Source organism: Mizuhopecten yessoensis, unplaced genomic scaffold (genome assembly GCF_002113885.1).
Source record: "Mizuhopecten yessoensis strain PY_sf001 unplaced genomic scaffold, ASM211388v2 scaffold10809, whole genome shotgun sequence".
Taxonomy (NCBI): domain Eukaryota; kingdom Metazoa; phylum Mollusca; class Bivalvia; order Pectinida; family Pectinidae; genus Mizuhopecten; species Mizuhopecten yessoensis.
The window spans coordinates 386,033-411,395 of NW_018408732.1; the positions used below are offsets into that span (position 1 = coordinate 386,033).

General features: G+C 39.3%; 1 protein-coding gene across 1 annotated transcript in view; it reads left to right on the plus strand.

Annotated features, from left to right (window-relative positions):
- LOC110462590 overlaps positions 1-25,363 on the plus strand; it is a 129,938-nt gene that overhangs the window by 43,512 nt on the left and 61,063 nt on the right. Inside the window, exons 7-24 of the mRNA XM_021516601.1 lie at positions 4,031-4,079; positions 5,196-5,420; positions 5,694-5,836; positions 6,182-6,402; positions 7,820-8,715; positions 8,846-9,031; positions 9,235-9,474; positions 9,745-9,996; positions 10,145-10,303; positions 10,538-10,745; positions 11,437-11,546; positions 11,790-11,955; positions 12,638-14,434; positions 15,994-16,085; positions 21,345-21,437; positions 21,682-21,761; positions 23,320-23,413; positions 24,643-24,890. Coding sequence (XP_021372276.1) covers positions 4,031-4,079; positions 5,196-5,420; positions 5,694-5,836; positions 6,182-6,402; positions 7,820-8,715; positions 8,846-9,031; positions 9,235-9,474; positions 9,745-9,996; positions 10,145-10,303; positions 10,538-10,745; positions 11,437-11,546; positions 11,790-11,955; positions 12,638-14,434; positions 15,994-16,085; positions 21,345-21,437; positions 21,682-21,761; positions 23,320-23,413; positions 24,643-24,890 — 5,259 coding nt within the window. The remainder of the gene's footprint in view (positions 1-4,030; positions 4,080-5,195; positions 5,421-5,693; positions 5,837-6,181; positions 6,403-7,819; positions 8,716-8,845; positions 9,032-9,234; positions 9,475-9,744; positions 9,997-10,144; positions 10,304-10,537; positions 10,746-11,436; positions 11,547-11,789; positions 11,956-12,637; positions 14,435-15,993; positions 16,086-21,344; positions 21,438-21,681; positions 21,762-23,319; positions 23,414-24,642; positions 24,891-25,363) is intronic.

Here is a 25,363-nt window from a genome sequence, read left to right on the forward strand (position 1 = left end):
CCCCCCCCAATTTCAATAATGCTTTACTTCTCAGTATAGTGTCCACCCCATCACTCTGCATCTGCATCCTCAGGTAGCTTCCCTGCCATGGAGACCAGTAGGACCTCTTTAGGAGCATTGTCAGCTCCTGATCATGTAAAGTTATATATATTTGCTGAAATCATGAGAAATATGTGTCGAGTAGTGTGTGCTAGTTTGACTGGAGCAGCAGGGTGTTTCCCTATCTTATAGTGTATCTAAGGTGATTATACTGATAGTAAGTGATGTTTGGCTAATATTGCCTCTGTTTATCAATGAGTAGGGATGACCATAAATCTATTTTTGTGTGTACAGACAGATGCCAAGTTGTTAAATTCTAAAACAGAGTATTCCTGGATCTACCTTCCTGTGAAGGAGATAGATTATTAGTCTTGGGCTCTCCTGGAAATATGGGGAAACTTTACATGTAACACTCCTAGTAATCGTCTGAAGTCTTGGACAGGCAATGAGCTATGGACAAGTGCTGTTTCGGTAGAAAAGGACCATTGTAAAAAATGAAATAAATAGGAAAGAGTTATAGCTGTTATAATTACAGTATATTGGTGTGTTCAGAAAAAGATACTGATGTAGATATATAGAAGCATGCCTCCACCAGGGATCAAACAAACGACCATATCCTCTACATATGAACAACTTTCCAATAAATAATGTATCCTCTCACAAGCACCTTGGTGTGTACTATTCTGGAGATGGTCGTTGGCTAGATCAAGTTAATTATATCATTGTCAAAGCCTCCTTTAAAATTAATATAATGAGATCTTTGAAATTCCAATTAGATAGACAAACTTTGCAAACTATATAATTTCTCTTTTATAAGACCACTTCTCGAAAATGGTGATATAGTATGGGGAAATATTCCAAAATAACCGGAAAAAACCCTTGAAAACCTCAATGTTGAAGCTGCTCGGATAGTAATTGGCGCGACAAAACTAACAAGTATTGACAAATTGTTCAATGAAGCAAGATGGACGAGATTATTTGATTATTAGACAAAAATCGAAAAATTCTTCAATTTCATAGAATGTTTTACCAATATACGCCTCAATATTTGTATAATCTTGTTCCTCACACAGTTTCGGAGGGACATAGATATGATACAAGGAACTCAGACCATACATGTGTCACTCCAATTAAACTACCATCTGATGTTAGATCAAATTCGTCTGTTTCTGCTATAAAATCATACCTTGATAAACAGTTAGGTAGAAAAGTACCAATCCACTACACTTTTGGAACCCGTAAGGGTCAAATATACCATGCTCGTCTACGAATGGAATGCAGTTCCTTAAACAGTCGGTTATTTGGTAAAAATATTGTTCAATCTCCGCTATGTGTATGCGGTCAAGTTGAAAACACTGCTCACTTTCTTTTAGAATGTACCAGATATGATGACATAAGAAGACAGTATTTATATTCTTTGCCTTATAATATTACCACAGATATTCTACTGTTTGGGAACATGACATTGCCATTACAAGAAAATAAGGTTATCTTCCTAGCTGTCCAAGATTATATATTAAAAACAAACAGGTTTTCCTATTGATTTAATATTTCATAAATATGTATGTGCTTAAAGCCGAATTGTACGTATTTAAGAACAAGTAAAACCCATTAACAACCAAAACCCTTCACCATTAATTATATCCTTTTCTTTCTCCTTGTTTAAGCTATTGTCACTGATTGTATTATTGTATGTATTTTTCATTGGAGACAATATGCTGTCCATCCTGAATATATTTTGCAGATTATGATAAGGTGATAGATTTACATAAGTGTCTAAGACACTTGTTTCTAGTTCCTATTTTGTGTTTTGTTACAAAATGTTATATATATATATTTATATATTGCATATATATGTATATAATTGAAATACTTGAATAAAAGAAAGTTTAAACTAAACAAACGACCCAGTGGTAGAGGGCTAGTGATTGTAGATGGTCAGACGCCTTGACCACTCGACCCAGTGGTGGAGGGTTAGTGATCCTAGATTGTCAGACGCTGACTCAAAACTGCCATCTTAAGGAACTTGGCAAATGTCCTAACCACTGCGCCACCAAACCATCCTTTCAAATCAAGGGTACCAAGGTTTTACCTTGCTCATTGTATGGAGTCAATGCATAAATCCTTAACATATATCTTTTACCTTTTATTAATAATAGCCACATACATACCAAAAGATAGTTATTTGTCAGAATGATATCTCTACATCTACTTATGATGAGCCTTTTCGAGGTCTTTTAGCTATTAGATTTTTCTGGCACTTATCTATAAAACTGATGGTATCTATGGATTTATTAAAACTTCTTTGATTCTGGTAAATGACATTCAACATCTAGAGCAAACTGACAGTCATTGTTGACTAAATGACCTGAGCTGTTTATAGGACGTTAAACAAAATAAAACCAAACCAAACCAATCTTTCTCTTCCAGAATTAATCACAAACAGCATGAGGTAGCTGGAAGTCTAATTTTGAGTCATATTCAAAAAGTTTACTTAGAATAGAGATGTTTTTTTTCAAATTTCCTTTGAAAATAATTACTTAAAGACAGTTGAATGGGGACAAGCAACATTCTCCCCAGGAAATGAAACTTTAGTGACTGGATCACTGAGGCCTCAGGACCAACACAACCTGCCTGCCCTTATAGCTGAGACTATACATCTTGGTGGACAGGTGTCTTAATACTCATCAAGAATACAGTCAATTAATATGGAAAAGAAACCCAGAAAAAATCTTACGAACCATTAGGAGATGAAATTGTATCAGTGTAATGTCTTTGGTGTGTGTCTGCCCGTTCTACCTCGGTACAGGGGATGTTTCCCTCTGTGAGATGTAAGAACTCATGCTGCTAACCTGATGTCATTTGGATGTTCATAACTCCCATTTCTAACTAATGGAGTTACAGCTACTCCGATAAGATCTCAATAAACCACCTTATATTTGGTGGGGATTTGTGTTTTTTGTGTGCTAAATCGTAAGATTTGAAACAGCTGGAATTTGGATAAAACTGCCTGACTATCTTTCCACATAGTAAAAGAATATTTGATTTTTTGAAACAAAAAATGCATTAATATTGTTTTGCATTATATTTTAATACTAACATAGGTAATAATCACAGTAAATATATCTTTAGTAGATTCCCCTTAAAATTTATAGAGCACATGCAAAATATTTAACACGATGAAGTACATGTATCTTTACCAGTATGAGAAACTGTCTGTGAAGAAGGGCTCTGATTGGGCTGGCTATAACCATCAGAAAGCTTTATGGAATTTCCCCGAGTGGGTAGCTCTATTTTATAAGGCTGAAATGATGAGTCTGGTTTATTTTTGTCAGGTTTACTATACAGCACACAAAAATGTTCAGCTAATTTGTTTGCTTAATTTATGTAACAAGTGTTCCAGTTATGTGGTTTTGATAACGTCGGATAACACCAGACTAGTTGGAGAGATGGTTATGGTTCATGAATTTAATCTGACACTTAAACATTTTTACCGTATGACTATTCTCTATGTTAAAATAAAGCAAAATTGATTTCCCATCATCACATGGAGCTGTATTACAAATTATAGGTATCCATTTCTTTTGAACTTTATTATTGGCATAATCTTACATAAAATCTGGGTATAAATCTCGAGTTAGCTTTATTACAAAGCCTACATATCACCAGGGTTTTTATAGTCTCACAAACCTATACACAGATCATATTAATGCAAAATAAAAACTAACAAATGCTTCATTTAAAATCTTATTGACAGAGAATGTTTGTAATTGTACAGGTAATATACATTTTATTTGTGATGGTAATATTTCTGTTAATAAAAAAAGTAAAATATTACATAAGTAATAGAAATGTATTAATTATATGATTTACAATGTAATAGATGTTTTATCACAATGTGATAAAATCCCTGCGAACAAGTTCCTACAATATTCCTTCACTGAATGTTTGCATTAGATACTGACTTTTCTTTTATTTGATGTGTTTTCAGAAAGGACAGCCATCTTGCTCACCTCGACTTGATATGGCCAATTGTACAGGTATGTAATCATACATGGAGGTATTTCTAGATACACTGAATACAGCCCTGTGTTGCATTTAGGGGATAGTACGTTGTTTTGAGTGGCTATAACGTACTATCCCCATTCTAACACACCTTAACAAATATACTACGCTAATATGTTTAGAAACATTGTATTTCCTTGGACAAAAGTATGTAGTAAAATACTTTGTGACCTGAATTGGCGATGTGTCATTCTGCAGCGGACTGACCAATCGGAAAGAAGCTTACAAATGTCGGTCATTTGCCCCGCCCATACTGGCGAGAGCTCGATCTGTATGTTGACGAGGCGGAATATTTGGATTGTTCGTGAACGTTCTGTTACCAAAGTTTATAAGACACATTTGGATTAATATTGACCAAGTTCTTACATTTCCATGTCAGTATGCATACCAATCTGTGCTTATCGACAAAATCGGTAGATTTGTGAAGAGTTTTGTGTAAATGCATACGACACATGTGAAATGTTTCATTTGATTTCGGATCTAAATAGATGCCTTCACACGGATGGAACGAACGTTTCAGTAATAAATGGAGGTAAGAACAAGGAATGTGTACTTTTTACTTTTTAATTCATTCAACAAATGCATTTCATCAGTCGTTTCTGTTCTGTTGCCTACTAGTCTTATCAGCGGCATTTCGCTAAGAGGCGAACTTGACGCCATCTTGTTTTTGTTAGAAACGGGGTGTGGCTTAAGTGCGATAGGAGGAGCTTAACACGATTGATCATGATTATATCCCAGATTAGAACATGGTCCGTATCCAATCAAAACACGTGTTGCAAATGAATCGTGTTAGAATATACAATTATGGACTTAAGAAGAGGTCTCTTAATGATAAACAGACCTTTCTGAGCAATATTCATGGAGGTTGAAGTCAGAGCATTGCTCAGACCATGATGTAAATGATTGATATTTCTGTAGGTCAAAGCATTGCTCCGAACAAAACTTTAATCATTGATCAAATGAAATTGAGGTCCACAACTGTGTTTTTATATATCATATGTCACCATAGGATGGTATACAAACATGTCACATAATGTCACTCCCCGATCAGAGGTGAGAGCCAGCCCTATATATAACTATGTTTGTTACAGCCCCCTGTACAGACTCCCCCTGTAAGAACCAGGGATCCTGTGTGGATGTGGGGATGGATGGCTACCACTGTGATTGTATGGCCCCCTTTGATGGCCCCACATGTGAGGTGCGACAGAACCCCTGTGTGTGGCCCCTGGAGATGGGTTGCTGTGATGGTAACAACACTGTGATCCGATACTTCTATGACAGATTCACTGAGGATTGTCTCCCTTTTAACTACTCAGGTATAGTTGTGTAGTTATTCTCAAAGTTTGTGATTCATTGGTCAAATTTTGTCCAAACACTTTCACAATGTAAATCAAGTAAATAAAAATATTCAAACAAATATTCATGATACTTTCTCTGTTTACTAGTACACAACAACAAAATAACACATGGCACAATCTAAAGACATCTGAATCCGTATGTACTAGTATATTTAAAGCTGTTCAATTGCAATGAATAGGAGAGACAACACTATGTAAGGCCTTATAATGATTTTAAAATTAAATGACCAGGATGTGGTGGAAACGTCAACAATTATGAGACAATAGAACAATGCCGAAGTGTGGCCATGACGGGTGCCTGCTGCTTCAGGAGATTCAAGACAGACGTTGACGCACTTATAGAAGGAGAACAAGGGGAGGAGTCAAAGTGTGAGGTACATAGCAACAACAGACATGTTACCATGACAACCCCTTTTATATATATATACAGTGAAATGTATAAAAATTATAGAACAACAAATTACCCCAGTACAATTGTGACCACTATATTAAAATGCAGCAGGCCATCAAAAATGATCAGTTTAACTTATACTACCACAATGTCCACAACAGTGGCAATGTATTGAGACCCAAGCAACGCCGATGAATAACATGTACGTATTATTAGTGATGTGTAAATTTATTTAAGATTTGACTGGAATATTCACCACAACAAATAACACAATTCTCTCACATTAACTATGATAAGATTTCTACTACTAGTTTTGTATGGTCTGTAGATCCTGAGTATTGGTGATTGTCGAAGTCTCCATGGTGACGAGAGACTGGGTTACCAGCTGGAGGTAACAGCCTTCGCCCCAGGCCAGCTGTGCGAGGAGGTTAACTGTCTGATGCCCTCTGACAAGTGTATGTATGATGGCCAGACATACTCACCCGGAGACAAGATCCCTCAGGGCTGTCAGGACTGTATGTGTGAGGCTGATGGCCAATGGACGTGCAGGTAACTAAGGGAGGAGTTTAGTAACTAAGGATAGGGGTTATGCAACTAGTGTAGCAGTCAGGTAACTAGGGTAGAGGTTGATGACCAATGTACATGCAGGTAACTAGGGTAGAGGTTGATGACCAATGGACATGCAGGTAGCTAGGGTAGAGGTTGATGACCAATGGACATGCAGGTACAGTTGTGGGATCGCACAACGTTACACGATGTGCGGTGTGCGCACGATGTGTGCACGGTGTGTGAACGGCGTGTGCACGATGGGCGCACATATCTGCGCACGATGGACGGACGTTGTGCGATAACAATCGTGGTTGGTGAAAATTGAGGAATGCCTCAACAATATATACGGTTTCATGTTTAAACATATAAACTTGATGTTTTCGTATGTTTCTGTCTATACATTCTTATATTTACACATTGTATTTTCTGTGTTTTTAAACAAACTTAATCGACACATGTAAAATTACAACACAATCCCACTTTGTACATATACCTGGACCGTAGTTTCCCCCCCGCCTGGGGCACTTACGTAACTCGTCGGGTAGGCCGGGGTGTGAAAATCCAGGTGAATGGGAGCTATAGGCAAACGAATGCAAATAACAAATACTATTCATTACGGTCAAACTTATCAACTCTGTGTGTCAGGTACTGGTCAGGTAAAACTCCGGACACTCATCAAATTGTTATTTACCTGTTCTGTTACCTTGGAGTCAAACCCATTCTTGACAGCCTAACGGTCGCTGTGCATGTAATACTGTGTACAATGTAACATACATTGTGAAATCAGAGACGTATATAATAATGTATTATACCTCTCTGGTGAAATTGTATAATCTTGATTATTGTGATGAGAAATTACAGATATATACACAGTGTACATTATCGCACACAAGCCTTCCGTATTTTTGTCATTCCGTAATTTTGATCTACAAATGATACCAAATCGCACAGTTGTGCGGAGAGAAGCGCACAACGGGGCGAACGATTGCTAAATCGCACAGTTGTGCGCACCATGTGTGGACGATGTGCGGACGGTGTGTGAACGATGTATGCACGGTGTGCGCACGCTATTTTTGGTGCCTTGTGCGGTACCACAACTGAAGCTAGGGTAGAGGTTGATGACCATTGCAGGACCTGGGTAAATAAGGATGGAGTGTGAATAACTAAGAGCATGGACCAGGTAGGCTGAGCGGAGAGGATCATGTAACTAGGGCAGGTGTCAGTAAGATAGGGTTAAGAAAACCATTGATAGGACTAAGGCAGATAGGAGAAATGTAACAAGCATATATAGTCGCGTATTGGTGAGGATTTTGAAATATTTGTAACTTAGAGTGCTCTCCCTTCAGGGACTGTTTCACTTGTTTCCTGTATAAAATAGCACCCTTATCATTACTTTGTCTCTACCTGTGTGTTACAGTTGTAAGGTGGTATCAGAGAGGAAGGAAATCCGTGACATGACGCGAGAAGAGCTTGTCAAGTTTTATTCGGCTATCCAGCAGCTGCGCCTCACTGGCCCTGGCAATGAATGGGAGAAACTACGGGATTTGTATATGACCCACAGCATGCAGGCCAATGGAGGCCACTTTTACCTCCCCTGGCACCGCATCTTCCTACGACGACTGGAACAAAAACTACAGAGAATTGACTGCTCCATCACATTACCATACTTTGACTTCACTACAGATGCTGGCAGGTTTGCTGATGCCATCATTTGGCAGCCAAACTACTTTGGTGGTAATGGAGAGGTAGACAGCTGCGTGCCTGACCATTCGTTTGGTCAGCCAGGGTCATGGCGTCCTTGCATCATGAGAAAGTTTGATATGTCTGTCCCAATTCCTTCATTGGCAGATTTGTCAATTGCAATCAGCAGCGAGAACTTCCTAGGCATGAGCATGTTCCTCGAGACCTTCCTCAGTTACGTCCATCGCTATATTGGCGGAGACATGCTCACCACTGGGGCCCCCTATGATCCAATCTTCTATTCCGTCCATGCATTTGTAGATATGCTGTACTGGCAATGGCAGCAGAAAGGTAACAACAAGAACATGTTCCCTGGAGGCTACGGAAACATTCCAATGGTGCCCTTCAACATTCCAGCCCGTAGTGTCCTTGACCTTGAAGCTGAAGTGTGTGTGACCTATGCTTTACCCTCTAAAGGTAATCCCTGTAACGTAACAATGAATCCCGGCCCTGAACTCGGTAGACAACCTGATAGAGGAGACATACCGGCCGTTACAGTTGACCTAAATTTGCCAGGCTATGAAGCAGGATTTGATCGTCGAGGCTTCAGTCAAGATGGGTACGGCAAAGACGGTGAGTGAATTTTGACTTTTGCTTCTAATTTTAACCTTTCAGTTTTTGTAGGCAAGTTTATTGTCAGGCTTAAATTGATATAGATAGACTATATATTGCTCAGTAACTCTATCTTTTCTGTGTACTGCAGGTTTCAACAGGGATAACTATGACAGAGAAGGTTTTAATCGTTGTGGTTATAACAGATTTGGTGTGAATCGTGAAGGTTATACCAAATATGGTTATGATGTGGAGGGCTTCAATCGCAATAATGAAGAAGACACAACAGGACATTACCATACCAATGGATACAACGACTTCTGTTTGAACCGAAGAGGTATGATTTAAATGCTCAGAAATGTTTCAAATTGTAGAACTGATGCTAGAAGGTGTTTACTGGAGCTTTCTTGTTGTTGATTGACACTGTTTGCTCCATCCTCTTAAAAGTTATTGTATTGTTACGGTATTCAACATTATTTTATACTGTTTACAGCATTACTTGTGTACTAAAAATGATTGTTTTATAATTGTTTTTGCCAGGTTTGACGAGAGACGGTTACGACAAGCATGGGTTTACAGTAGGAGGAATTGATGCCAATGAGTGTTCCTACTACTACAAAGGTCCCTTCGCCACAGCCCAGAGCCTCAAGATCTGGGACATCCTTTCCCTGCAAGGCCAGGGATTTCTGAAGACCTTCCCCCGCATGTGTCCCCCACTGGACCCCGTCCCTATTAGTTGGGCCGAGCAGTTCTGGATCACACAGATCAAGGATGTGTCTGGTAGGCAAAAGGACTTTCAACTATCATCAACTCTATTAATTGGTATAAATCGGAAAGTAATTTGTGCCAGGAAATTTTTGTCGCAGTTAACATTTCACCGTGTTTGCCCTCTGTACTAATGGCAAATTTTTCAGGATTAGTATACAACGTTATTTTCTGGATTGACATTTGAGAACAGCTGCAAATTTAGGTCTAGTTATTCAGAATAATTATTTCTTTCTCAATGAAATTATTGTTAAGTTACTTTGGTAATGACCTCCTTTGTTACAGCCCTTGCGCCCAGTCCCATCCCTAACACAGAACGGACTCTGTCAGCCACAGACGCACGTTTCTGCTTCGACACACAATCCTTCCTGACACCGTGTACCTGTGAGACAACTGTAGCCAGCTGTGTGACCAACCCCTGTCTAATGGCCTCCTGTCCCTCCTGGCCAGAGGCTACCTGTCGCATCAACTTCTGCACAGAGTGTCGAGATGTTTGGTTCTACGATGACCAGATTGTTGACTGTCACGGAGAGAGAGGTACATTTATGTCTGTCATGCTAAAACATCTTCTGTATCTTAACCATCTATATACCAGATATTCTATTCACATATTTCTTAAAAGATAATTTGATATAACTAAAATTATTTTCAGACCTTCTTATGATGTGATGATACTCTGTTACAGATTTCTGTGAGCCGAACCCATGTCAGAATGGCGGGAGTTGTGTCCCCTCTATTTGGCCGACAGAGCCACAGCTGATCACCTGTACCTGTCCACCTGGCTGGGACGGACACCTGTGTCAGTTTCCAGCCCTAGATGTCTGTAGTCTCCCCATCAACACTGGTGAGTGGTGTTCACATGCTGACATACCTGTTCTCCTGACTGGTATGAACGTTTGTGGCAAATCTCTGTAGTGTTCTGGGCTGGAGTTTTGAAAGTAATTCATGTCAATGTGCACACCTCAATAACATTATTCTCATGTTTTTCTCACTATGTCAGTAAAGGGGAATGAAAATGACAATAAAGTTCAGTAGGGAGACTTGACAAGACAATGGTAACGTGGAATTAACGTTTCAGGATCCCTATGTGGACAGGAGTCACGGTGGTACTATAATCCCAAGTCCCGGGCCTGTGAGGAGTTTGTGTACATGGGCTGTGGGGGAAACGCTAACAACTTCCCAACCCTAGAGGCCTGTCGGGGACGCTGCTCCATTGGTGCATGCTGTCACAGACTACCCAATTTCAAAAATAGGAACATTGGATACGGCATTCAGGGCTATGACAGGTAGGTTATAAGGAAGAACTTCTTTATTTTTAAGGTGTTTTGCTTAAAAAAGAAACAAGACGTTGACATGACATTTTTCAACTGATATAACTGATTATGTCTGTTCTAATTTGAGATCAATAAGTAAGTATGATACAGCTTGTGTTGGGTATTAACTATTTTAATTTTGACCTCAGCATTAATTTCACCATTGTAAGGTTGGAATGTTGAGGGTATTAACAAGGTGAACTTTTATTATTTCCAGTCACTTTTTTGGAAATGCTTATTTCAATCCTGTTCAAAAGGAGTATTTCATAAAAATCACATGTTGCGATGCTTTTTATAGAACTATAGTTGTCCCAAATTTGAATTTTTGAATATAAAAATTAAAAAAAGGAAAACAGAAAAAAGGCAAGGGTCAAACTCAGGGCTTTTCATTGCAAAGCCTACGGTTTTACCAAGGTTGCCATTCAGGTAATATAAATGCCTAGTATCAAAAAGGAAGTCCAATTTATAGGCAGCAAAGCCTATGAAAAAACAAGGGACATTGAAAGATACATAACTTGACACGGAAAGTTACTCTAAGCTGGAAAAAATCCTTTTGGTTGCTTCATGTTCTATAAGGAAGGGAGATTACTCAAAAGTCTCCTTGGTGATTACAACTGTTAAAATGTACCTTTACCTTGAACTTTATATATGTCTTGTAATGAAGGTATGGCTTCAACATCAAGGGGTTCAACAGACGAGGGGAACCTAGGACTCGCAACAATTCATTCTACAATGGCAATGACCTCTACAACTCCAAAGGCTATGACTGGCAGGGTATGTGGTGTAAGGCACATAGGAGATTGTCTAACAGTGATGTAGAATTTGTCTAGTGGATAAACTCCCATGGATTTTACGATCACAAAAAGTTGTTTTCTCTTAATCTCTTTATTATCTAATCATTAATCAGAAGTAAATCAAGATAATGTCATCTTGTTGAATTTTCATGATCGTGGTAACTACGGTAAAATCTTCAACCATATATGACCTATTTGTATAATCCGATTCCCATTCATTCAGGTTTTGACCATTTCGGCTACAACAAGGAAGGGTTTGATCGCTTTGGTTATGACAGAAACGGTTTAGATCAGGAAGGATTCAACCTGCTGGGTTACAGTGATATAGGAGACTATGACGGCAACATTGACTACAACGAGGAGGGATATGACAGTGAGGGCTATGACAGGTAGGCAGTGTACAGTAGATCATATACACCAGTTCTTATACCCCCACCGTTTTATGGTGGACATACAGAGATACGGTTCTATGCAGGCCTTTACTCCTGTTGTATGGTGTCCTGTTGAGCTGCATTTAGCTCCATCCTAATTTGTCTATTCCTTACCCAGTGCCATTATATATAAATACAGACTTTATTTATTATACAATAATTATTAAACAAGTTATTGCAACTTATATTAATCAATATTGTTGGCCCGGATGTTAGTGCACGGGGGGGGTCTGAATGTGGGAGGACACCCTAGTACCTGGAGAAAACCAATGTGGTCGGGTGGGTGATCCCTACCTTTTCATGTCTGGTTGGGTAATTGATTCTTGGCTGCCTTGCTGAAAGGTGAGTTTGTTATCAATTGCACCACCCGACCACCTAGTGCCATTGGTCTTCATTTCTTCTCTGATTTTCATCAAATTTTCCATCATGGTTAAGTATGAGGATACATTGTTTTCACTTTGACTATATATAAAAATACGAGGAGATGAAATCGGGGCGGCAATCCTGGCAGTCTGCAATGTTCAATGGATCGGTTTGTATGAGAAATACTATGATCCTGTATTGAAATGTCACAATAACATATACTGTTATAGACTTTGTAAAAATGTGTATTTGTATTCTTAAACCTTATTTGTTGCAGGGCTGGTATGAACTGTCAGGGACACAGTCGACGAGGCTTGAACTCACAAGGAGTCACTGTGGCGTACCTCTACAGCTGTAGATCAGCTTCCCTGGACCAATGTCAGAATCTGGAAAAAGTTAAAGGTCAGGAAGTCATAAAGTTTGTACCAGGCCAGAGATGTGAAACCACGCAGTGTGAAAAATCATGTGGATGTAGCCATGGCAACATGACCTATGGTTTCGGCGAGAAGTTTCGGCGTGGTTGCCAGACATGCACATGTTTGCCAAGTGGATCTGTTATTTGCGACTGTGTCAATGTGCGCCAGAGGAAGGAGATTCGTGATATGACACGAGAAGAGATGGAAAAATTCCAGGCAGCCATTAAACATCTAGCCATGGAGACTGGTCATCCTTCACGCTGGTTCTCGCTTGCGAGGATGTACGCAGATCACCGACCACAGGCCGTGGGAGGGGAGCACTTCCTGCCCTGGCTTCGCTATTTCTTACAGTTTGTGGAGCAGGAGCTACAGGAGATTGATTGCAGTCTCACAATCCCCTACTTTGATTGGACAGTGGATGTTGGCGACATGAGGAAGAGCATTATCTGGGCAGCCAATATGTTTGGGGGTAACGGTGAGACGTTGGAAGGTTGTGTACGCAATCACCCTTTTAAGGACTACCACCCACCCTTCTGGGCCCCATGTCTGCGGAGACAATTCAACACCAAAATCAGTCTGCCTGATGCTGTGGATGTAGAGCTACTGATGCGTCGACAACGTTATGAGAGCTTTCGCCTGCAATTAGAGGTAATGTCCAACCAGTTCCAGGCCTGGGTTGGTGGTCACATGCAGACAGAGCTTGCACCTTACGATCCACTGTTTTTCTCTCACATGGCATTTATAGACAGGCTTTGGTCTGAGTGGCAGAAACGTGGTGGTAATGGTTACTTTAACTACCCACAGAAACTGCGCTATATTTCTATGGTACCATTTGATGTCACACCTGATGATGTGATGGCTTCAGAAGGACAGATGTGTGTGGCTTATCTCCCCCTGTCAGAAGGGGCTTTGTGTAACACATCTGTGCCTCTCTTTGGCTATGACAGTGAGGGGTATGATCGCCATGGATACGACAGAGAGGGGTATGACAGGGATGGATTCAACAAACGAGCAATGGACCGTGGTGGTAACCCAGATATGCGTGGAATATTTAGTACCCTAGGACTAGATCGTCATGGGTACAAGAGGAATGGATATGATGCAATTGATTTTGACCGGTATGGTTTTTACTACGATATGTACAATTTGGATGGGGTAGACAGTGCTGGCTATGATAGGGATGGATATGACAGGTATGGATTTAACCGTAATGGAATGACACCCTATGGTTTCCTTGGTAATGGGACCTGGACACAGGGAGAACGTTTGGACCTGTTTGACCGTTTTGGGTACAATAGATACGGCTACAGTAGTAATGGTTTGGACAGAAATGGTTATGATGTATTTGGCTTTGACTCTGTGGGTTTTGATAAACGAATGTGTAACAACTTCTATCTTGGTCCTGCATATGTGATCATCAAACGCTGGTCAGATGTGGAGCTGGGGAAGCTGGATGACTTATCCCTACAAATTATTACACGGATCTGTCCTGTAGTGACTATGCTGCCAAGCTGGGTCTACTCGTCCAGCTGGTTCGTCCGGGGTAACCAGGTGGCTCAGATTGAGGCTATACAAAACAGGCAGCAGACAGACTACACACCAAGAACCTCCAGTGTCCTGGAGAACAAGCTCTGGCTACCAGTCCCTTCGGACCACAGGTAAGATTTAACTTTTTGTATAGGTCACAGTCATAGTGGTCAAATGTGTTAAAATATTCATACGACTTTTTATGAACCAATAGATAGGAAAATGTTTGGTCTGTAGTTAGCTTTGGTAATTGATTGACCAATTAATAGCCTTGCCCAATATTGATGCAGATGTGTCAAAAACCTCTAGTAATTTCTAAAGAACTACAATACCTGAAATAAAGATATTTTTCTGGAGCTAGCAGGTGTGAAGGACTGTAAAACATCCTAGTTGTATATGACTGTTGTGGCCTGACATGATTATCTCATATAAACAAATCTCCTTTAAATATAGTTTGCCAACACCAAAGATGAGAATTACAGGCCCCATCATCCTTTGATTTTTTTTAGTTCTATTTTAAATTATTTAGGTATTTAAATGCTTATTTGTTGTAATGCTTATTTAGAAAAATAGACCAATAAATCAAATATGCAATTACCTTACTCTCTGAATATTAGATAAATATAAATTTTATCTAAAATATTGAAGCAACTCATACTTTTCATCACCTTAAAAAAAATAGCTTGTTATTTAAGAATAGCTTGTTATTTCAATTACAGTAATTGAAGTACCTAGAAATTTTCGCTGCGATTTGATTTTCGCTTTTTTCGCTCGCTGCATTAAGAGTGAATTTATTATGACAGAGAGTATTAGTACACAGTTTACCCTATATAATATTTACATGTGAATGGCGACATTTATACTGGGCAGATAGAGCTTTTAACATTGCAGGGCAAATATTTGACTGGACGATACTTTCCTGGCATACAGTATATATATTTCCTTTGTCTCTATGGGACCTTCACAGTCTTTATCCCTTAAAGTTTGTCAGACAGAATATGTATATTAAAATTGTTTTAGTGAAATTCAAATGTAATTGAAATGCTCTAAGCCTCTTACTGTAAGTGTCATCCATTAATACAATGGGAGTTGCTTCCCTTTTACCAGAAAGATAATAATATTATCAAAGGCTTGTAAAGGAGAGGACTTGAATTGGTCGAGTCTAATCACCTGGACTTGTATAGTATCTATCTGTATATTTTTGTCAATAAAGTATGTTGAAATAAGATAGACTTTGAGGGTATAATGGTGTGTCCTTGTGTAGATAAGATGTGACTTATATGTACAGAAAGTGTATTTAAGATTTCAAGAGGACTTATGTTCTTTGGCAGGACAGGATGTGAGTGATCCATGAAGTATTATAAGCTGCATGCTCTTTAATAATAAAAATAGCCTTATTTGTTCTTGTTAACATATTGAGCATTAAAGCTCGTGTTTCATATGGTCAAGATACGATGTATGATAAAATGTACAATTTTTACAGCTTTAAGAGATCAGGGATAAGTACAGGATCTGGGAGAAGATCATAAATCATTACACATGAAATTGATTTGCAGATCTCTTAAATTCTAAAAGTTAGGAAAGGTTTCTCATATGACTGGGTAAAAGATTCAAAAATCAGAATTCAGTATGATTCTGCCTGCTGCTTTTGCAGGCATTCTAGTTTGATGATATTACTTTTTGTCCACAGGCTGTGTTTTGTGACTAACTACTACAACACCTGTCCGTTTGGACAATTGCCAGTGTCTTGTCCGGACACGTGCGGGGACAGACAGTGTCCAGGTAAGGTGGTAATAGGAAGGAAGTAGAGAAAACAATGTGTTCCAATAGGGATCAAAACCCCCAGACTCTGCAGTAATACACTCTTACCTCTGAACTAAAAGGAAATTTCCACTAGCACCAGATAGTTAAATGACTTGGACACTATGTAAAATGAATATCATTTTCACATCTTTTCTGGAACTAAATGATGGATAAAAACTGTATTTGGAGCATTCTTCAATGGTTTAAGTTACAAAATTGTAACAGTTGAAGGACTGCCTCCTGTCTGAGGGTCGGGGCAAAAAAGTATTTTAACTTGGCCAAATTTTTAACTTGGACCATATATGCCATTGCTGAATATATAGAGACAAATGCTTTCAGGATAGCTCTGTGGTCCGGCCCCACCCTTGGAGATTTAGTTTGTGTGTCATAACTTTGAAAGAAACAAATGCTGGGTATAAAGAGTTAAACACAATCATGATATTAGAATTGAACCTAAGGTCTGGCCCGACCTCTAGCGACTTACTTCCTTGGTCATAACCTTGAAATGGTTGAGATCCACATTCCATAATCACATGTACCATTGCTGGGCATAAAGATACAAACACAATCAGAAATTAGATATTAGAGTTCACACCCTACCCCTTGGGACTTAAATCCTGGGCAATAAATTTGAAACTGTTTAGATCTCCATCCCATAGCCATATATACCATAGCTGGGAATAAAGATACCAACACAATCATGATATTAGAATTAACTGTGGGGTCTGGCTCCATCCCTAAGGACTTTACTCATTACTTTGAAACAGTTCAGATCCTCATCCCATAACCTTGTATGTAATTGATGGACATAAAGAAATAAACAGTCATGATATTTTACACTGGGTTCTCGCCCGACCCCTTGGGACCCACATAATAAGTCTGAAACCGTTGAGATCTCTATCCCATAGTCATATATATACCATGATCGTTCTAATCAGACTTGTCTGGGGCCCATCACCCACAGGAGGTGTGCAGTGCACTGGAGTTAGGTCACTGTGACCTTCACCTCATGGTCAAAGGTCAAATAAGTGCACATTTTCAGTAAATTCTTGACCGGCCTGTAAATTTCAAAATGTTAAAGATATCTTAATCAAACTTTAAGTATACCTGCATCACCCACAGAAGGTGTGCAGAGCACTGGAACTAGGTCTCGTGCCCCACTGTATACAGAGTTATGGCCCTTTGTTTAATTTTAATACCAAAGTTTGTCCATAGCATAAGTTCTATGTTATTTCACCTACGTTGACCATACTTACCATATTGATGTATCTTGAGTTAATGGAATTTCTCACACTGAAAACAGATTGTATGCCCCACTATGTACAGAGTTATGGGCCTTTGTTTAACTTTAATACCGAAGTTTGTCCACGGCATAACTTCCATGTTATTAGGGCCCCACATCGAAGATGCGGTTGCCCTGTACTAAATCATCCGTCTGTCCGTCACAATCAAACAAGGTATCAACTAACCAAAGATCATGGTCACTTGGTCAAAGGTCAAGGTCTAATTTTGTATCTTTTCCCTGGTGAACATTTCGTTTTGACACTTTGAAGCAATGTTGGTCAGAATTAAACAAGGAGTCAATTGACCAAATGTCAAGGTCACTGGGTCAAAGGTCAAAGTCAAATTTTATATCTTTTCATTGATGAAAATTTTGTTATGACATTATGAAGCAAAGTTGGTTGGAATTTGCCAAGGAGTCAACTGACTTAGGGTCAAGGTCACATGGTCAATTTCAAGGTCAGATATTTTTTTTTACTGATGAACACTTTTAGCTCACCTGGCGCGAAGGGTGATGATATTTGGCCAGAAGCAAACTAGGATGAAGGGCTACGAAGTTTGTTCAAATAAATGACCTTCACCTATTCTCAAGGTCACAGGAGTCAAATATGTTAAAAACTTTAAACAACTTCTGAATAACCAAAATGCCCAGAGTGATGATTTTTGGCTAGTAGCATGCTGGGGGGATGAAGGGCTACCAAGTTTGTTCAAATGAATGACCTTCGTCCATTTTCAAGGTCAAAGGAGTCAATTGTCTTATAAAAACTTTATACAACTTCTTCTGAATAACTAAAAGGCCTAGGCTAATTATATTTGGCCAGTAACATGCTAGAATGAAGGGCTACCAAGTTTGTTCAACTGAATGACCTTCGTTCATTTTCAAGGTCACAGGGGTCAATTGTCTTAAAAAATCTTTATACAACTTCTTCTGAATAACTAAGAGGCCTAGGCTAATTATATTTGGCCAGTAACATGCTAGAATGAAGGGCTACCAAGTTTGTTTAAATGAATGACCTTCATCTATTTTCAAGGTCACAGGGGTCAAATATGTTAAAAACCTTTAAACAACTTCTTCTCAATAACAAAAAGGCCTAGGATGATGCTATTTGGCCAGTAGCATGCTGTGATGAAGGGCTACCAAGTTTGTTCGAATGAATGACCTTGACTTATATTCAAGGTCACAGGGGTCAAATATGTTTAAAACCTTCAAACAACTCCTGAATAACCAAGAGGCTTAGGATAATGATATTTGGCAAGTAGCATGCTGGGATGAAGGTATACCAAGTTTGTTCAAATGAATGACCTTGACTGATATTCAAGGTCACAGGGGTCAAATATGTTAAAAACCTTTATAACAACTTCTTCTGAATAACTAAGAATCCTAGGATAATGATATTTGACCAGTAACATGCCAGAATGAAGGGCTACCAAGTTTGTTCAAATGAATGACCTTGACCTATATTCAAGGTCACAGGGGTCAAATATGTTTAAAACCTTCAAACAACTCCTGAATAACCAAGAGGCTTAGGATAATGATATTTGGCCAGTAGCATGCTGGGATGAAGGTATACAAACTTTGTTTAAATGAATGACCTTGACTTATATTCAAGGTCACAGGGGTCAAATATGTTTAAAACCTTTAAACAACTTCTGAATAACCAAGAGGCTTAGGATAATTATATTTGGCCAGCAGCATGCTGGGATGAAGGATTACCAACTTTGTTCAAATGAATGACCTTGACTGATATTCAAGGTCACAGGGGTCAAATATGTTAAAAACCTTCAAACAACTCCTGAATAGCCAAGAGGCTTAGGATAATTATATTTGGCCAGTAGCATGCTGGGATGAAGGTTTACCAACTTTGTTCAAATGAATGACCTTGACTGATATTCAAGGTCACAGGGGTCAAATATGTTAAAAACCTTTATAACAACTTCTTCTGAATAACTAAGAATCCTAGGATAATGATATTTGACCAGTAACATGCCAGAATGAAGGGCTACCAAGTTTGTTCAAATGAATGACCTTGCCTTATATTCAAGGTCACAGGGGTCAAATATGTTTAAAACCTTTAAACTTCTTCTGAATAACTAAGAGGCCTAGGTTTAAGGTATTTGGCCAGTAGCATGCTGGGATGAAGGGCTACCTAGTTTGTTCAAATGAATAACCTTGACTTATATTCAAGGTCACAGGGGACAAATATGTTAAAAACCTTTCAACAACTTTGGAATAACTAAGAGGCATAGGGTGATGATATTTGGCCATTAGCATGCTGTGATTAAGGGCTACCCAATTTGTTCAACTGAATGACCTTCGTTCATTTTCAAGGTCACAGGGGTCAATTGTCTTAAAAAATCTTTATACAACTTCTTCTGAATAACTAAGAAGCCTAGGATAATGATATTTGGCCAGTATCATGCCAGGATGAAGGGCTACCAAGTTTGTTCAAATGAATGACCTTAACCTATATTCAAGGTCACTGGGGTCAAATATGTTTAAAAAAGAATTACAACTTCTAAATAACCAAGAGGCCTAGGATAATGATATTTGGCCAGTATCATGCTGGGATAAAGGGCTATCAAGTTTGTTCAAATGAATGACCTTAACGTATATTCAAGGTCACAGGGGTCAAATATTTTTAAAACCTTTTAACGACTTCTTCTAAATTAGCCAAAAGCCAAGGGTGATGATATTTGGTCATTAACAGGCTGGGATAAAGGGCTACCAATTTTGTCAAAAAGAATGACCTTCACCCATATTCAAGGTCACAGTGGTCATTATATGTTTTAATCTTTAAATGACTTGTTCTGTATAACCAATAGGTCCAGGGTTATGATATTTTGCCAAAAGCATGCTGGGTTGGAAGACTTTAAACTCTGTTCAACCTAATGTCCTTGTTCGACATTCAAGGTCACAGGTGTCATATGTTTAAATCTTTTAATAGGTTCTTATGAATCAAACACTGATATTCTGCCTGTTGCTGTATTTTAGTCCACTTTTAAGATTACAAGTGTGAGATTAATACCAGATGAGAAGTTCAGGCCCATAGGGCCTCTTGTTTGTATGTTATTATGAAGCAAAGTTGTTCAGAACTTAACACGGAGTCAACTGACCAAAGGTCAAGGTTACAGGTTCCAAAGGTTCAAGGTCAAGGTCAAGTTTTGTATTTTTCACTCATGAACATTTTGTTATGATATTATGAAGCAAAGTTGGTCGAAATTGAAGATTGAGTCAACTGACCAAAGATCAGGGTCACTGGGTTAAAGGTCAAGGTCATTTGGGGGAGGTATTTAAGGTGAAATAAAACTAATCAAAGCTAACAAATGAGTAATTTGCACCAGTATTTACATTTCTGTAAGCCCAGCAAATATGGAAGTGGAAGGAAACAAGACTCACATCATAGTACATGTAAAATGGATATTTTGTTTGAAGTCCAAATGTTAAACGTCAAGCTCAGCTACATGGGCAGATTGCTTCTTGATGCTTATGGGGAATATATTGCCACAAGATGGGGCCCTTACTGACCTGTCAAGTGTTCTAGTTTCACCTACGTTGACCAAACTTGCTGAAGTTTTAATGTATCTTGGGAAGTAGGAGTGTCGAATTCTAAATTCGGGTCTCGTGCCCCACTATATAAAGCGATATGGGCTTTTGTTAATTTTTTATACCAGATTTTTCTATTGGTTATTTTTAAACCAGATTTTTCTATTGGCTAATAAGGGGAGACATATGTTTTTGTTCATAAAAACAAAATTCTTGTTTAATTGTTCAAAATATATTTTTCTTTACTGAAAATATAGATGAAATGTGTTCTTACAGTTAGTATCCTGTCTTTGATGTGCTTTACCTTTATCTGTAGATTTACTCACACTTGTGTTGTAGGTACCGTGGAGTTAGTATCTTGTCTTTGATGTGCTTTACCTGTATCTGTAGATTTACTCACACTTGTGTTGTAGGTATCGTGGATGCTGTGTGTAGGACAAATAATTGTGGCCACTGTCACCAGGAGTGGTATAATGGAGTCACAGGAAACATCATTGAGTGTAGTGGTGAGTTGTCTTCCCTGAAGGAACAGAAAGGTCTTGTAGTTACTCTTTGATTAAGTGTTACCCTCAGCTTCCACAAATGTCATTGGCTAATCAAAATTAAGTATTTTCTCGACAACATTTGTGACATATTTATTAAATTTCTTTTGGAATGAAATAAACAGCTGACACTTTGTACATTTTAGATATTTCTTTTTCTGAACACCAGTATTTCTTTGTGGCTTTTTTTACTTCCTTATGATTGCAGGTTGTGTGGATGAGAATGGAAAGGAACGCCCCGAGGGATCCACCTGGGCCCCTTCAGTATGCAGAGTTTGTACCTGTCAGGTAATGTTCTGTATGGTTGTATCTGTCATTTTGTTTTAATTTCATTTAGTTATTCCATCCTTTCCAGGCATTGTTAGCCCATCAACTTCAGATGTTGGGCTTTTCAAATCCAGTTGTTAGTATATATAATGAGAATGTTTCTCTCTCAAAATGTGTACAAAATTTCCCCTCGAGTCCTGGTTGTGCAACATTTCCTTCATTTGTAGAACAACATGGCTGTCAGGTTGCTATCTTGGATTGAAGAGTTAAATATTTCTATCGGGTTTTCTCAGAAGATACAGGACAGATCTTTCCTAAATTTCCCACACAGGTTGCCTTTGGGTCCTAAATGGGCAGCATCACTTTTTTTTGTGGATTTGAAGAACAATATATTCACCAGGTGTTGTCTTTAATTTCAGTATTGAAGTTTTTTTTCACTTTTTCCCAAAAGTACAGCATGGATATTTTACAACCTTTGTACATTAGTTCTCCTAGGGCCATAGATGTTTAAAATAATTTTGGTCCTTTGTATAGCATTAGGTCAGAACGTACTTTAAGGTCAAGGTTATAATGGTAAAAAATTGAAATCATAAAGTGATATTGTTCAGACTGATGTTAGGTGCCTCATAGGTGTAAAGGTCAAGGTCATATAATGATCGAAGATATGAAGGTCAAATTTCATATCATGATGGTAAACATTATATAATAATGTTATGAAGCAATGCTGTTAAGGTCATGCTACTTCTCCTTGGTATAAGGTCAAGGTCAGATGATAAAATTGAAAATTTCACGGTAAATATTGTGCTGCAACATTTTGAAGCAATATTGTACGGACCTGTCAACGCCATGGTCAAGGTACCATAGTCAAAAGGTCATAAGTCAGAAAGGTCAGGTTTTAAGCTAACTTTTCGATAAAAGGAACAGCTAAGATCCAGTATCGGCCTTCTTGCTGCAGCATTGTGAGTGCCGTCTTACTGGCTGTAACAGTTGTATTGTCACAGGGGAGGGCTGTCTTACTGGCTGTAACAGTTGTATTGTCACAGGGGGGGGCTGTCTTACTGGCTGTAACAGTTGTATTGTCACAGGGGGGGGCTGTCTTACTGGCTGTAACAGTTGTATTGTCACAGGGGAGTGGTGTCTTACTGGCTGTAACAGTTGTATTGTCACAGGGGGGGGCTGTCTTACTGGCTGTAACAGTTGTATTGTCACAGGGGCGTGCTGTCTTACTGGCTGTAACAGTTGTATTGTCACAGGGGCGTGCTGTCTTACTGGCTGTAACAGTTGTATTGTCACAGGGGAGTGCTGTCTTACTGGCTGTAACAGTTGTATTGTCACAGGGGATTGCTGTCTAACTAGGTGGAACAGTTGTATTGTCACAGGGGATTGCTGTCTTACTGGCTGTAACAGTAATGATGTCACAAACATAACTCCAGATTAATGATCTCATAATTCAAAGCTATCGCTGTTAGATTTCTATGTGGCAATACAGATCAAACATCAAATTCTGTGATGTATGCAGAAGTGTTATGATGTGAAATGTGGTGATATCTATAAATACCCAGTATATTATTAATTGCAGCAAGGCCTTCAGAACTGTGCTGAAACAATCTGTACTGAACCGACCTGTACACACCCTATACAGATACCTGGCCAATGCTGTAAATCTTGTGGTGGTGAGTCCCTCCTATATACACCCTGTCCCCACTCCCTGTATGTACACACCCTATTCAGATACCTGGCCAATGCTGTAAATATTGTGATGGTGAGTCCCTCCTATATACCCCCTGACCTGACTCCCTGTATGTACACACCCTACACAGATACCTGGCCAATGCTGTAGATCTTGTGATGGTGAGTCCCTCCTATATCCACCCTGACCTCACTCCCTGTATCTGCACACCCTAGACAGATACCTGGCCAATGCTGTAGATCTTGTGATGGTGAGTCCCTCCTATATACTCCCTGACCTCACTCCCTGTATGTACACACCCTATACAGATACCAGGCCAATGCTGTAAATCTTGTTATGGTGAGTCCCTCCTATATACACCCTGACCTCACTCCCTGTATGTTCACACCCTATACAGATACCTGGCCAATGCTGAAAATCTTGTGATGGTGAGTCCCTCCTATATACACCCGACCTCACTCCCTGTATGTACACACCCTATACTGATACCTGGCCAATGCTGTAAATCTTGTGATGGTGAGTCCCTCCTATATACACCCGACCTCACTCCCTGTATGTACACACCCTATACTGATACCTGGCCAATGCTGTAAATCTTGTGATGGTGAGTCCCTCCTATATACCCCCTGACCTGACTCCCTGTATGTACACACCCTATACAGATACCAGGCCAATGCTGAAAATCTTGTGATGGTGAGTCCCTCCTATATACACCCTGACCTCACTCCCTGTATGTACCCACCCTATACAGATACCTGGCTAATGCTGTAAATCTTGTGATGGTGAGTCTCTCCTATATACACCCTGACCTCACTCCCTGTATGTACCCACCCTATACAGATACCTAGCCAATGCTGTAAATCTTGTGATGGTGAGTCCCTCCTATATATACCCTGACCTTGCTCTTAATATGTACACACCCTATACAGGTACTCGGCTAATGCCAATGCTGTAATAAGTCTTTACATGGGGAGTCTGCACCCTCATTCTCTGTATGTATACAGAGATCTGGCCAGTACTGTAAATCTTGTGATGGTGAGTCTCTCCTATATGAACACCCTCACGCTTATGTACATGCACACTACATTCAGATACCTGGCCAGTTCTGTAAATCCTGTGATGGTCAATCACTTTTAAAAACAACAACTCGCTTTTAGAGCGAAATAAATTGTCTACTTGCATCAAATTGTTTATAACTTTTGATTTGTACAGGTGGCTGTGACTATAATGGCGATATCTACTCTAACGGTGAGGTGTTTGAAGAGTCCGAGTGTAACACATGTCAGTGTAGCTATGGTAGCGTGGAATGTCGTCGTAAGCCATGTCAGCTGACACCTGGCTGTCGCAGCAGCTCCCTCCTGCCTGGTGACTGCTGCCCCACCTGTATGGACTGTGGTAGTCATGGTAATGGCTCGAGGTGGCGGGAGCGGGACAGCCCATGTGTAGAGCACACATGCTTGGTACGTCACACATGAAATCACTATTGGTTAAAAGTTGAAACTTTGTTAATGTAGCTTTAAACCTGGTTAAAATCTCAAAAGTTTCATTTCTTATACACCTCTCATCCGTTGGGTGGTATTATGGTATTGTCTGTGTTGTCCGTCCGTTGCTCTCCTGCCTTCATTCATAAATATATCTTGATGAAACTTGGTTAACATATTGCATACCAATATAGCTCGAATGAGTTCGCATTTCAAAAGTTTACGTGCATTTTTGGTGGAGTTATGCCCCTTTTATTGCCAAACGAGGCATTGTGTAATAAATATAAGAACTTTTTTTGTTTTTTAATCAGTTTGTTTCAAATTTTGTAGGGTAATGCTAGATGCAATAATATTCAACCTATGGTATGGCTTTTTCTGTCGAGTTTCAACTTTCCTTGTTTTGGCATATCACACTTGACATGTAGCAACGCTCGCTGTTCATCTTTTTTGCT